The 15,830-nt window shown below is 34.2% G+C and overlaps 1 protein-coding gene across 1 annotated transcript in view; it reads left to right on the forward strand.

Moving 5' to 3' along the window:
• Positions 1 to 696: 696 nt before the first annotated feature.
• Positions 697 to 15,830, forward strand: part of LOC144439901 (adhesion G protein-coupled receptor B1-like) — a 48,575-nt gene continuing 33,441 nt past the window's right edge. The window contains exons 1-2 of the mRNA XM_078129133.1: positions 697 to 810; positions 12,436 to 12,496. Coding sequence (XP_077985259.1) covers positions 805 to 810; positions 12,436 to 12,496 — 67 coding nt within the window. The 5' untranslated portion in view covers positions 697 to 804. The remainder of the gene's footprint in view (positions 811 to 12,435; positions 12,497 to 15,830) is intronic.

The raw sequence follows: 15,830 nt of genomic DNA on the forward strand, positions 1-15,830 counted from the left end.
GGGGTAAATGATGACAATAACGTGGCTGTCGTGCATAGTCTGAAAAGGTCACTTCTGTGCATATTGTAAAGTTCACCAAATGTTGACATAAGTTATCGATGACATTAATAACATAACGTTGGGATGTCTCCTCTTAGCTTTGGTAACATTGTCTATTATGTAAGTGTACTTTACACAGGGGTCACAATGCCATGATGACCTATTAAGAGACAATATTCGAAAGAGTTAATGTCTTTAGACAGGTATCCACTATCTTCATGCCAAATTAGACCCCCAGCAAATTTAGCATCTTTTTTTTCCACAAATCAAGAAACTTTGAGAGGAGGGTCGTAGTATTATTATTTTAAAAATTGACATCTTGAAATATTTTCAAACATTAGCTTGTAGATTTGCAGAGTAACATCGACCGTGTTTAATCTTGCGAGTGCACTACCGTATACACACCCTGCCTTTCAACTCGTGTCTCTTCGTATGTAGTTCCGTTTGATACGAGGTACATGTACGTACCTTATATCGATAAGCTAGGGGGTACACTAATGACGTCACCATGCCACCACAGGTTGCGAGAGAGGTTTCCTAGCGACACTCGTGTATAAGGCTTCGCGTTCTCTAGCAACACCGTCCACTATTTGGAGCTCGCGGAATACTCAAAGGAGTTCCTTCTCAACGGATTTACACGACGTTTTTTCACCGACAGTAATCATGAAACATTTACATCCGAAACATTCCCACGATCAGTAATATTTGTGGTCTTTTTAATCCGTTTCCACGGAACGTTGATCACTGCATCTTGCATGGAACGATATGGTGGTAAGTGCTCTTCATATATCACTATTTGTTTGTGCTTGCTGCGTCATACCGCGGAACGCATGGCTACGTCCAAAACACTACTTACGCCGAACAATTACAGTTTATACTTCTCTCAATCTCGAATAATATATTTTTGAAAGATTGAAAATCTTATTTCAGAACTCCCCCGTGTCATTTCGAAATTGACGACGTAATATATGGAAAGTGTTTTGGAGACACAACCCCTTTATGGATTGTACATGTCTCAGGTAAGCTTAATGAAAGTTGACATTCATGCATAGAATACCGCGAGACACATACTAATAGTTACTCCCGCTTCTCTAACAAAGTAAAAATTTTCATCATAACACATTGTATATTTAGCGGCAGCCAAATACTCAACAAACCGATTCTTCAGCACGAAATGGGATATGACGCAATATGAAATAAGTGAAGTGTTCATTTATTTTGCAATGGTATGTTTCATGGGTAGCGTTATTTTCTGTGTTGTGAGACCGAAAACAGTATCTGTCTCTCTGGTTAAGAGCATACTAAATGGAAAATCGTATGTTTTGTTTCAAATTCTCGATAATTTTTATTCTTAGAATTTCTTTTACGTTTATGTATTTATATATCATTTTAGACATGTACATCGCCATTATCAAATAATGGTTATATCTATCAACTGTGGTATTCTTTCATGTGTAAAGACCGTTGATGAAATCGCAAGTGTATAGTATCTTAGCGTTGAATGACAACGCACAATTGGACATATTCGAATTAGCGCAGTCACTCAGACATGTTTTCCCGATCAAAGTGTCATTTGTACACATAGCGTTTAACTTAATATGAATATTATACGTGGTAAGATGTAATCGAATGTTGTTTCTAACACGAGCTGTGGTTGACAGCATCACCATATACATCCCGTCAAATTTGTCAATCGTTTATAACTACGATAGTCAGAGGATCATATATTCCATCAATATTCAGTCAATCAGGTTTGAATTGGCTAAGCTTGGCGATAACTTTGCCGCCGTTACTTTTGACGACTTGTTTTTTCCACCAATTCCCCTGCCGTTCATATCCGATTAATCAAATTACATATCTCCACGTTATGGTCAATATGTTATATCTAAATCAGTATTTGATGCACTATGTGACGCAAAGTATTTTTACATGTTACCTGTAAACATTATTAAAAGACCACATAAAGATCGAAGTATCCCTTTATCCCTAACATTAATTTGATATATTTCTTCCTCTATTTTCGTCTGTATGTTGAGTAGTAGTATTCAATACTTTTCTCTCGATGCATAAGGAAGTCTAATGAGAACATTTTATAAAGATCGATCATGCTTTCGTCACGTGATAATCAGTGGTCCAATCTTATTAAGTGAAAGTTCACAGCCAAACAAATACAGCAGAGGCAAGCTTACCATGGCGTTTGTTTTGTAAATGTAGGTAACTTGTATACCTGCATATTAAGTAAACAAGAGTTACATGATGAATAATGATTATTAGGTGTTGATAGTAGCGAACGCAGTATTGAATTTCTCTTGTCCAATATGTTGACTATGTCATTACATCAGACATTGACTAATACATATTAGGTAATTATTGCTTATTGTATAGCCTGTACCCTTTTGTGTTCATGGTTTTCACCACCCCAGCTGATGTAATTAAAATCATGAACTGTTAAATTTAAAATTCCTTCTTTGATGACTAAATGGTACACTGACACTTCTCTCCCACGTTTGCTACACCCCAGTAATTGCTGAAAAAATTACAGCCTGGTGTAATCTGATGCGGTTAACATCTAAGCCATGCTGTTAACATCTAAGCCATAACAAACTAAAAAAACCGTTGCTATAAATACTTTTCCAGCTTTATGAAGACACAAACGTGGCCTCCACCACATACTGAGCAATCGCCATGATTAGTTTGCAACGGCTGTAAACGTTTCATGTATTTATCAATCGAGGGAGATGCTCACAATGACATGATTAATAAGAATATAGTGGACAGGCGTTAGACGATCTGAAAGATTTTGGAACACTACTGGTACATTAATCAAAAGAAGTCTGTATGCATGCAATGTGAATTATAGGATATGTAACCATCCGTTTTATTAAACAGTGTCTGTGAACACTAAAGTGCAACGGGCTGTACAATATTCATGAAACTGAACACTTTTAGCATCGTTTGGGTTAAATAGAGATTCCTCTTCTGACAACCGTAGGCAATCTGCAACCTTTCTTTGATAACATTTGTGCATACCGTCGTTCTGTTACCTCAAGGAGGAAAGCGCTTTCAATCGATTAAGTGCAAACCCATGAAAAACATCAATTAAGGTAAAATACAATGTTTTAGCGCAAATGAAGAAAAAACGGACATGCCGACACTAACATAGACCTAAGTAAACAATCTTTTAAGCTGCAGAGGAGGTGCTCAAGAATTCACTGAAGAGTAAGATTAGTCTCGTGGATACGTTTTGAAACGTCTAAAAAAACGTACACATAGAATACAATGATTTACATTGAATCATGCGGTGTTGTCTGTAATGTTTCAATTGCGTCAATGGATGTATAATTTGACTCATTTCGTGGTATTAAAATTTTGATCAATTCATTTGAAACAAAAAAAATAAAAACACAAATCAGACTTACATAGCTACATTGCATCGTTTGACTCACCACATATCTTACTGACGCTACTTCTTTTCATCCTGCGATGTGGCGAAAAATCTTACCAATGTGGTTACATTTTCTTTGTGCGATTTACCATTATCTTACGTTAGCAGGACGTCAGCAACTCATTAATTAGTACATCCTGTTTTCAGGTACAGATGAACATAAAACAAAACTTGAAGTTTTGTACATCGTCATAAACCACAGCCTTTTTGTGGTACCCACCCACCCCCCTCCCCGCCGAGGCACAGTGTCGTGGAAGAAATAACACCTCCAGTTTGCGAGAATGAGTTTTGTAGCGCCAGATTAAAGATGTAGCAATGTCCTCAGTGAAACTACCCTCAGTAAAATTAAAATTCCAATTGTACAATTCACAATTCCGTTCACAATTTACCCTTTTTACCTAAGAATGTACTTGTTTTCTTCTTTTTCAATACCGTAACAAATGGGAAATAAATAATAGACAGACAGACAGACAGACAGACAGACAGACAGACAGACAGACAGACAGACAGACATACATACATACATACATACATACATACATAGATAGATAGATAGATAGATAGATAGATAGATAGATAGATAGATAGATAGATAGATAGATAGATAGATAGATAGATAGATAGATAGATAGATAGATAGATAGATGGATAGATGGATGGATGGATGGATGGATGGATGGATGGATGGATGGATAATTCATGAAATGTAACTACGATTTTTACTGCGGCAGACAAGGAGATTTATCGATATTAGTAAGATATATAAGATATATGTTCACGTGAAACGACACAATACAATAAAACAATATTAATAAGACGTTTGTGATGTCAGGCGATGATTTTTCTTTTCAAATTAGTTTTTTAAATTCTTTCAATTCTACTTCCTTTTTAATTGCTGTTGACTATCCAATCTCATCTCGATGATAAAACTGATTTATTTTCTGTGACAGATTACAATAAAAACTATAAAGAAGGAAGGCACAGACAAGTCCTTTCTTAAGGTATTAAGATATAGTTGATAAGATGCCGATAAAAACATATCTTCAGCGTGCAGTCCGAAATCGAGATATCAAAACGGTGTATGGTGCCTCATTATATGCTATGATAATTACCAAGTGCCTCCACAGCATGACACTGTTCAATTAGTATACACATCACAGTGAAGCCCCCGCTGTTGCCTACATTATCTTCCCTCATCAGAACATATCAGTCTATGTATATTAAAGCTGCAAAGTACATAATTTAGAAGTTACCCTCTGAGAAGTTAACTAGAGCTTGAAACTATAGTTCTCAGTTCGGAATACTAGTAAACAAAAATATTGAAAATGAAAAATTGAATTTACCGAAACTTAATGTTGATTTAAAAGGAAAAATATGAGAGATGTTGTGATATGTAAGAAAAATATCAATGTGAAGTATTTTGTTATGATAGAAAAGTATATGAAATTCGGATATTTTCTTGCTTCTGTTTATAAACGTTAAAACATCATGCCTCACTTTTTAAATTTATGTATGGTTTTAAATCACTTCCACCATACAAAGGTTAGAACGATACAAATGGGCAACCAAGTAAGGCCTGATTTAAACTGAATGCCTCCCGTAAGGGAATCACTAATTATGCAAATAACTCATTAAACTAAAAACAACTATGGTAACAGGCTTTGTTTTTGGACAAGCGTGCTTTCTTAGGTTAATGTATGTAAGAGTGTATGATACTGCTTAATTACTGAATATCATTCATTATTCAAAATACTCATTAAAGGTAAGAGTAGGAACAAACTTCATAGGACAGGTGCGTATTATTATGGTTGATATATGTACCATATTATACGAAATTTGAAGCTTGCATGTTTAAGATACAACCTAGTTACCTAAAATCATTAATTATGCAAATTTTTCATTAAAACTGACTGCAAGCTATATCAAATATTTTATAGACATATCCGCTTTGTTATGGTTAACGTATGCACTAAATTATATTGAAATTCAAGTATGCAATCTTAAGATATAGCCTAATTACCGAAAATAATTAATTATCAAAATTACTCACTAAATCTTCAAACGAAATCAACAACTTTTATAGGAGATATGCACTCTGTTATGTTTAACGTATGTACTAAATTGTATTGAAAATGAAGTATGCAGTCTTAAGACATTGCCAAGAATCATTTATTATGCAAATTATTCATTACCACTGTAAGGTACATCAACTAACTTTATAGGACATACACAATTTGATATGGTTAATATATGTACTGAATTATATTGAAATTGAAGTATGCAGTCGTAAGATATAGCCTAATTACCAAGACTCATTTATTATGCAAATTATTCATGAACACTGAAAGGTACATCAACAAGCTTTACGGGACATATGTGATTGTTATGGTTAACGTGTGTACTGAATTATATTGAAATTGAAGTATGTATTCTTATGATATAGCCTAATTACCGAAAATTATTAATTATGCAAATTATTCATTAACACTGTAAGGTACATCAACAAACTTTGTAGGACATATGTGTTTTCTTATGGTTAACGTATGTACTAAATTATGTTGAATATGAAGTATGCATTCTTAAGATATAGCATAATTACTAAAAATAATTAATTATGCAAATTATTCGTTAACGCTGTAAGGACCATCAACAAATTTTATAGGACAAATGTGTGTTGTTATATTTAACGAATATACTAAATTATATTGAAATTGAAGTATGCAGTCTTAAGATATTGCTTAATTATTTGATTTCATTAATATGCAAATTTATCTAATTAAACATTAATCGATGTGGCTGAAAACCTAATCAGGTCTAGCTATTACCCTAAAGATTATATATTCCAAATTTCATTACAATTGAGCCAATCGAATTTTAGAAAATGATGACAAAGGCAGACAGACAGACAGACAGACAGACAGACAGACAGACAGACAGACAGACACACAGACACACACACACACAGACAGACAGACATTTGTATTTTAATACCTCCCGTACCCTTACGGGAGGTAAAAACGAAGAAAATTTGAAATATTAAAGATGACATGATCACATACGTGTCTCAATGATTTAATAATTCAATGCCTTGGTATGAGAAATGAGTTCTTAAGTAAACAGTAAAATATTTCAAAGAATGGTAACAATTTGATTTACTAATAATATTGAAAAAAAACCACGTTATTTTCCCTTCGGCAAGTTGTCAATATCCTAACAGATTGAAGCACAGTAGTGTGTGTTTTTAATTGACAAATAGACAAATAGTTTAAGGGTATTGGATATGAATAAACGGACTTTGAGTTGAGAAGAAATAGCATTTTCACGAGAAATAACAACATAGAAAATTCCTTTTCATGTCATCTTTAATATCGTTCTATCATATCGCACCTGTGGAGAACCGACAACACTTAATGTTAATCTATTAAGGGCGTTAATTTTCTTTCTATGTGATGATTTAAAAGCCTTTAAGTATATATATACACTTTTAATAATTTAACCTTCCCCATTGGAAACGTATCAACAAAACAATTATAGTCGTTTTTTAGCATACATCAACACCATTCATCTCTAGGTTGTAGTAATGTGATGACGTCACAATGTAAACACTACTAAAGAGTTTTATATCAGGCATGTTGATAGATAGTCCTAATTGGTCGCTCACGATTTCTCTGTGTGTCTCCGTTCTTTGCGTCATTCGTACAGCCCTAAGTACATTGAAAACCGCCTTGTTATTATTCGGTGGTTATCCATTGCAAGAAACCATACTAGACATTCTGGTGTGGAATTTAAAAAAAATGTTGTTTCAGTAAAAATATTGCACTCACGAATTCCTTTGAAGACCCCGTAACAGCGATAAATGAAATGATGTTTTAATAAAAAATTAACACTTCTGCGGCAAATGAGCGTCACAATCGACGTTATCCACCAACTCAAACTTTGTCATGTAAAACCTTGTACCTGGTCCTTTTGCAACACTGAATAACATCGTCATCTACAATCTTCTATTTTCGCACAGTGTCAGTTGTGAGGATGATATATTTGTACAACTGCTGATAACAGACCGTTGACAAACATAACCTGTTACAAACAGGGAAAGTTAACAACTGAATTGGATTAGTAACACTTGGCACAGCATGTTGGAACCGCAGAGACTTGTATTACATTCAATCATTTTATAAGAACAGTTTAATGGCCACTTTACATAAAAATAGTTCACGTTCAGAAACAAATTTCTAGTTACTCTGGCATTTCATGTAAACATAAAGAGACCCTAAAACTGTTATTATCAAATTATGGTGTTTAATCTCTGCTGTTCAGTTGTTTACTTTCCCTGTTTGTAACAGGTTCCGTTCATCCATGGTCTGGTGTCGGCAGTTGTACATCCTACATACGTGTCTCAATGATTTAATAATTCAATGCCTTGGTATGAGAAATGAGTTCTTAAGTAAACAGTAAAATATTTCAAAGAATGGTAACAATTTGATTTACTAATAATATTGAAAAAAAACCACGTTATTTTCCCTTCGGCAAGTTGTCAATATCCTAACAGATTGAAGCACAGTAGTGTGTGTTTTTAATTGTTGATGTTCATTGTCAAAACGTAGGGACAGCACGTTATTGTGATGTTGACTTGGTTCAAGAATGGCAATGTAGTCACATGTATCAGCAACATAACAGAAGCAAGTACAGGGATGGATTTCAAGATGTTTCACTGTTCTAAATTAAAGCTCCGACATTCCCTGAACTCCATTAGCCCAAGAGGTGCTTAGTCTTATTTTTACGACGATTACAAATAAATAAATAAATAAATAAATAAATAAATAAATGAGTAATAAATGTATGTTTCATATACCATAGCGTAGAATACTTGCAGTTGATTAAATATAGCTATATCCTCGAACGAAACTGTTTACATTGATGTCAAAGTTAGTCTCCAAATTTACTTCACTTCACAGTTGGATACTGATAAGCAGTAAATGAATTTGCCTGAATAAATGACCAGTATTATATAACTTATAGTGTTCTGAGTTTACTAGACTTAGCCTTGCTTTCTTTTCAGAGATACATGCTCATCAAGTTTGTGTTTGAACGACTCCTTGTATATGCCTGCACATTATATCTATATGAAAGAATGCATATGTTTAAAGTAGAATTACACTATCGTAGCAGCCGTACCATGCATTCAAAAATACATGAGATTAGTATATCTAGACAAAGCAACTACTAAGACTGTGCACCCTAGTATTTAATGCTGATATTATCTCTAAGTATTAGTGTAACTGTCACTATTGTAGCAAATGTACAGACACAGTTGGAAACGGATACCAGTAATCTAAAAATATTTATGTAAATATATTTGTTCAATGTTAGATTAAATCCAATGTAATAGCCCTTTTGAATAGAATTGAATAGAATAGTTAATCCATTGATCAGTAGATGAATGTTAGGTCAAGCGAGGGTTTTGGGGTTAGATTAGGGGCAGCATTAGGATTCGACTCCCTTGTATGTACATGATTTGTATCTATCTCCACTGAGTTGAAATCGTCTTACATATGTTCCTACTACTACAATTAACCTTGGTTGCCGTACTTTGATAGTGGGTTTGTTGGAAACATCGAGATTTGCCGAGGATTGGGAGTATCAAGGGACAGTCGAATAGACATCGATTAGTTGATATATTGATTGAATGGTGTATGTATGTATGTATGTATGTATGTATGTATGTATGTATGTATGTAGTATGTATGTATGTATGTATGTATGTATGTATGTATCGATGGATGGATGGATGGATGGGTGAGTGGATGGATGGATGGAAGGATGGATTAATGGATGGATGAATAGATGGATGGATGGATGGATGGATATGTCATTGTGCAGATAGATTGAAAGGTGAATTATTAATACGTATAGTTTTGAGATTGAATCAATCTAGTTATGAGTCTAAACGTGTCAATAGGATACCAGCATGTACTAAATGTCAATTTAAACCCCCTAAGTAAATAACTATCGCTATCTTCGGGCAATCCAAAAAGATTCCTGCATTTGTAAATGTTATCAATTTTGAGGCAGCAAGTAAACCGCAGAGGCCTCAAACCAGTCACTCTGTTAAAGTGACTTCCTGATGGATAAATCAACCTGCAGCTTTTCACTTTTGTCAGTTTGTCAGTACTAATAAAATAACCTTTTAGTGTGAACTTTCATTTGTCGTGTTTCGTTTTCTCCACGCCGTTTGACCTTTTGATTTGAATAGCAATGCTATGTTTCTTTTTCTAGTTATACACTATAGATAAAGTGGTCTGAACGATAAGAAAATGCACTCAAAGGATACTCCATTATCACTCTCAAACTGCTTCTAATTGTTCGATTTGAAGTTGAGTCTAAAGCTAAACTTTGTCTTTTGAAATCCTTTTAGCTCTTTTCCTCAGACATTTCGCTAAAAGACATCCTTAAAAGCATTCATTTTGTATGTGTTGTTCCAATAAGTAAAACGATAACTACATGGTAACAACTACAATAACAATAATGATTTTAAAAATGGGGTGTAAACTATTTTCGATATACCTGTTTACATACAAGACATTTTCAATAAAGAAGATATAAAACGACTCTGTTGTCATTAATGCGATGTGAGGAAATTTATTTTTCAAAATTCAAATTCTATATAATATGCGTTTTGATGTGAGGTTGAGTTCGAGCAAGCTGATATAATAACTCATATTGGTTCATTTACCCACAATGGTCACCATTTCTCAAGAACAAATGATACTGTAGTTAAGTATATCATTTTATAGTGCACTGTTAATTTCTGACCGTGTATTTCGTCTCTCTTCTTTCCATGTGGTGTAAATTATACTCAGAGTGTGGCTTTGGGTGTAACTGCACTCTCAGGACAAATACATCTTGGCAACAATGATGTCATTTCCTGCAAGGTTTTCCACCAATGCCATGCAAAAAATCCAAAAACACTTCTTTGCAAGATTTCAAAGCTGAATAAGTTACCGAGATGTCATTTTATCATCTAAAATCATATGTAAGATGATTGCAGTAATCATCAATATAAATGTAATAAAGGCAGAAAAAAAAACGTTTAACTGACTTCTCGTTTAAAATATCAAATGTCTAGGTTACGCTATCTAGTACCTCCACTACCTTCAATTATTCCAGGCTCGTTTGCTTCAAATGCTTCATTTATCTGTAATAATTTGGATAAATCGTCTCAATTCCGCTTAATCACTACAATTATACTGTACGTGGGACTTTGCAGACGTCATTACTAAGCAATTTTGACTTGAAATGATCATGAACACCCCATCTAGCTTTCCTGAAGCATGTTTTAAGTCACACACAACTATTAACAATCAAATGTTACTGCAATTTGCAGATGGTGATGGTGATATTAAATCTGCACTAACTGTAACTGTTTCGATCAGACAACCAACAACATATTCACTGATTTTTTTCAAAATAACAATAATTGGACATTGTACATAATAATGAGAGGACGACTGTATCCATAAGTAGTTAAGGAACATTCAAAATTGCTGTAAAGGGGTGCTGAGTTTAGGGTGCGGACTTAATGATATATGCTATTGCATTTACTGTGCCATATTATATATGTACAACAACACAAATACATTTAGCCACAGTTGAATCAACACTGTGGAAGATACACGATATTACAAGTAATTCATTTATCTAACGTTTACTATATTCATTATATATATCTTGGTTCATTACTTGTGTAGTTTTAAACATACCAAAATGTATATCGTTGTTTACGGTTCGAGTTCATTCCACATAAGTTGCATTACCTTATAAAGCGATCACGCAAACAAATAGCAGTCATAACATATAACGTCAAAATAGAAGAAATATTTCTTAAAAATTTAAAATTTAAAGATTGTAGCCTGAGAGATGATTTTCTTTCAAAACACGTCTCGTGATGTTTGATAATGAATTATGATTCTGTAATTACCGTATTTTTTTAAGTCGGTGTTAACTGACATGGAAACAAAAGCGAAGGATTGTTTTGAATTTCAAAAGGTGAAGTTGGCATCTCACGCACAGTAAGGATAGCTTTCATACTGCGTGATTGACAAGTTAATAATGTGACGAGGTGTATCACAGTAATGGGGGCATGGGATTGTGACTTATGATAATATAACCTTGATTCAATGACACTTCGGTGTTTATGATAGTTAATGAACATCATGCACACCTTACATTCCACTCAACATACACACACACACACACACATACACACACAACAAACACACACACACACACACATAAACTAATATATATATATATATATATATATATATATATATATATATATATACATGTATATATATATATACATGTATATATACTGAGTTTATGTATATATATGGCACCCATGTCACGTGAAAAGGAATTTTTGAACTTTGAAATTAGAACTTCACAGAACTATAACGTTAGTCGTCTGATGATCGCAACAGCGTGAAACACTGTGTAACGGCTCTTGTGTATCTTACTTGATACTGTATTATTTATACCGCTCTACATACATATGTATTGAGCACTGTTTACTCCAGTATAGACATATTACATAGAGCAGAGAGTGAGTTTATATATATATATATATATATATATATATATATATATATATATATATATATATATATATATATATATATATATATATATGTGTGTGTGTGTGTGTGTGTGTGTGTGTGTGTGTGCGTGTGTGTGATGCATTTCATAAAATAAATAGATAAGAGCAACATGGCCACAATTTTCTACTTTAAATTTTTGTGAATCAAAAAACATAAGAAATTTGAAGTTAAAACGAGGTTCCTGACTTGGATTGTTTTCATCATTTGTTTCTGTGGAAAGTCAAGGTTACATTATAAATGTTTTTCTCATACAACATTATCATTTTCTGTAACTACTCTTCTTTCTTACAGGTTATGTTAGTGTGGCTGTGCGGGGTGCTTGTAGCTTACTGGACGTCACCAGTGTCGCCAGGTAGGTGTTTTGTCGCCCTTTCCTCTTCTCGCTTGTATAATACAGTACAGGTGAACATATTGATCACTCAGATACAAGGAGAGTTGATAGCTTTCAGTGGCTTCGCAACATAGTTCTTAGACGAGCAACGTATCAGGAAATACAAAATACAAGCTGCTCCTTGCTGAAATGATGGAATTTCTCACAACTTTATAAAACCAGGCGATAATATTAAGTGATACATACACACACGACAGAGAGATGAACACATATCGCGCGTGACGAGTTGCACTGTCTGAATAATGATAAATAGCGAACTGAGTAACTGTGCTGTAGCGATACCTTTTAGCTTCATTGACAGGATTAAGTTGTCCGTCATCTTTCACCCATTGTCCGTCGTCCGTTGTCTGCCAGAAATGTCTATTTTCATCTCCCCCTCTCAGTCTAACATTGCTGTCAATTGCTTTGATATTTGGTCTGCATGTCCTTTAGGGAGGCTACCATGCTAAGTAGATATGTCATTGTCTGTTTTAGCACATATAGTTGGTATTTTGGGTCAGAAATGATATTTTCGACTCCTCTTTAAAACAGGTAATTGGATTGGTTTGATATTTGTAGATGATGTGGCTCTGGGGTAGCCTATTCAGATCTGTTCACGCCAACTTGATATGATACCAGTCATTTGCTTTAATCAGATTTGGGGATATATTGTCAAAAATGACATTTTTTACTCCCCCTAAAATCGATAGTCCCATTGCTTTGGTTGTTTATATACATGGTCATTTGGGAGTGTGTATTTACATTTATCCATGTCAAGTTGATATTTGTCATTGTCTCTTTTCAGTAGATATTTTTGGTAATTTGACATCAGGTGCTGCCTATTGGCTAGTCAATTCTACCATAACCATATTAGCAAACATAATTTACTACTAACAGCATGAAGAAATTTCTCCTGTAGTAGTGATATTATTAATTGAACTGGATTATTGGAACCACTGAACCTCTCATTGTTATTCATAATTATAGCACTGTTGAACTGTTTCTATACAAAGTTCAGCCAACACCTTTTTTCACTGCAGCAAAAATAAGCATCATATCAGAGCTTTTTCGACCGCTAGGTCAATTTTTCAAATGTTACTCGTGTCGTCTGGTGAAATGTGAATTTAAATTTGATAACTAACCGCTGCAAGTCATTACGGAAATATGAGCAAATAATCTGAAATACGTCATGAAATTAATTCTTGCAAAAGCATCGGAGGTTAACGACTATGCCGTTGCTAAGGAATGGTATATGCTTAAAGAATACTGCACATAATTATATATTAATCTAGCGTATATATGTGAATAAACACTTTCCCAACGATATACACTCAGCCAGGCACAGACTTGTATATGTACCTACAGGTATAGCATACCTACAAAACATACATACTCCCGCATGGGATCGAACCCATAATCCTACCTACGTACTGCATGCATATACGCACGTGCGTACATACGCGCGCACACACACACACACACACACACACACACACACACACACACACACACACACACTCTCACTCACTCACTCACAAGTACGTACGTACCTTCCTACCTACTTACCTACCTATCTGCTTATTATGCAAGCACCTACTACAGGTAGATATGTACGTATGTATGTTGTGTATGTGTGTGAGCGTGCCTGTGTGCGTGCGTAGTGCGTACATAGATACATACGTAGAGTACTACTACGCCATAACATTTAGATATACAGTCAGGTGATGACCTACTATATATATTGCCTTGATATCCTATGATAAAGAATATTGATTTAAAACGTCGGAATGAATTTATTTTTCAGGACCGTTCATTACTTTTGCACTCCTACGTACATACATACATACATACATACATACATACATACATACATACATACGTACATACATACGTACACACATGCATACGTACGTACATGCATACATACATACATACATACATACATACATGCATACATACATACATACATACATACATACATACATACATACATGCATATATACATACATACATACATACATACATACATACATACATACATACATCTGAATATAGGAATAATGACACGACCAGTCACACAGATTATTTGATGGGACATATATTCATCCATAAATATAATGTTCAAGGCAGTGCATTCTTCCTTAGAGATCTTTTTACCATAGAAATAGGCACGACTCAATGTATGATGTCGTCTAAAATATACAAACACTTCAGGAACTAATCTCTCTGTCTACATGTATTTGTAAAGGAAAAGAAAGAGTTGGCAAATAAAGTGATGTACACATGATATACTATGACAGATGAAACTAAGGTTGCCATGGCATGCTATAAACTCAATCTCATACAATGACGTCATTTCCGTTATCGCCTTTACATTTCTGCCAGAAACTCAGTAGGATATGTGACAGTTTCATATTAAATTTCTTATTTCATTCTAAACAAGACGTCGGCCAAGGCAGAAGTGTCTACATCAAAATGTAATGTCACATGGTCGGTAAATATGATTGACGGTGGGTCATATACAGTTTCAAACACATTAATCTCCATTTCTAAGGTGAACTTGCAAATTTTCTTCATCTTAATAAACGTTCACTTTGCCAGAAAAAAATGAAAATTCTAAACTTCAAAAAGCACTCTTGCTTAATGCATAACCACGACTACTTTTACATAGTTATAGATAAACATTGTAAAATTGATGAATATCATGCTGTACACATTTTATGTGTTTCATTTGTGATATTTTCATTTGGTGCGGAAAAATTGATACATGTTGTCCTCAAGATTTGAGATTTTCATCGACAGAAAGCAGTAAAGTGTATAGTTACTCTTAAAGGCATAGTTTACGTATGTTATCAGGGCAGTTCACTTCTTCGGGGAAATGGATTTGTCTTTGCAGTAACGTAGGTTTTCAAACTGAAATACTTTCCTAACATGGTATATAAACTCTACACAGTGTAATAACGTTTCAATCAGTGTCGAACAATGAATATCCTTACAAAGTCATATGAATGCGACGTGCGATTTCCTAACAAAAAATGTTGTATTAGGACAGCTCTGTGATTCTTTATTTATACAGAGGCTCATACACCATCTGTGACATCATACGTAATGCAGCAAATTTGATTATGATTAGAAAGAAGACAAAACACTATCACAGAGAAGCTTTTGAAGTATTGCGTGGTACGACGACATAATATATAATGTAATCTTCAAACATGCAAAAATGCGTACAGCTCGGGAACTAATCAATCGTTGGGTCTATTTGGTTTTGATTGTGTTATTTATATATTCACATTTCTATACATCTATGCCTATA

Source organism: Glandiceps talaboti, chromosome 9 (assembly GCF_964340395.1).
Source record: "Glandiceps talaboti chromosome 9, keGlaTala1.1, whole genome shotgun sequence".
Lineage (NCBI taxonomy): Eukaryota > Metazoa > Hemichordata > Enteropneusta > Spengelidae > Glandiceps > Glandiceps talaboti.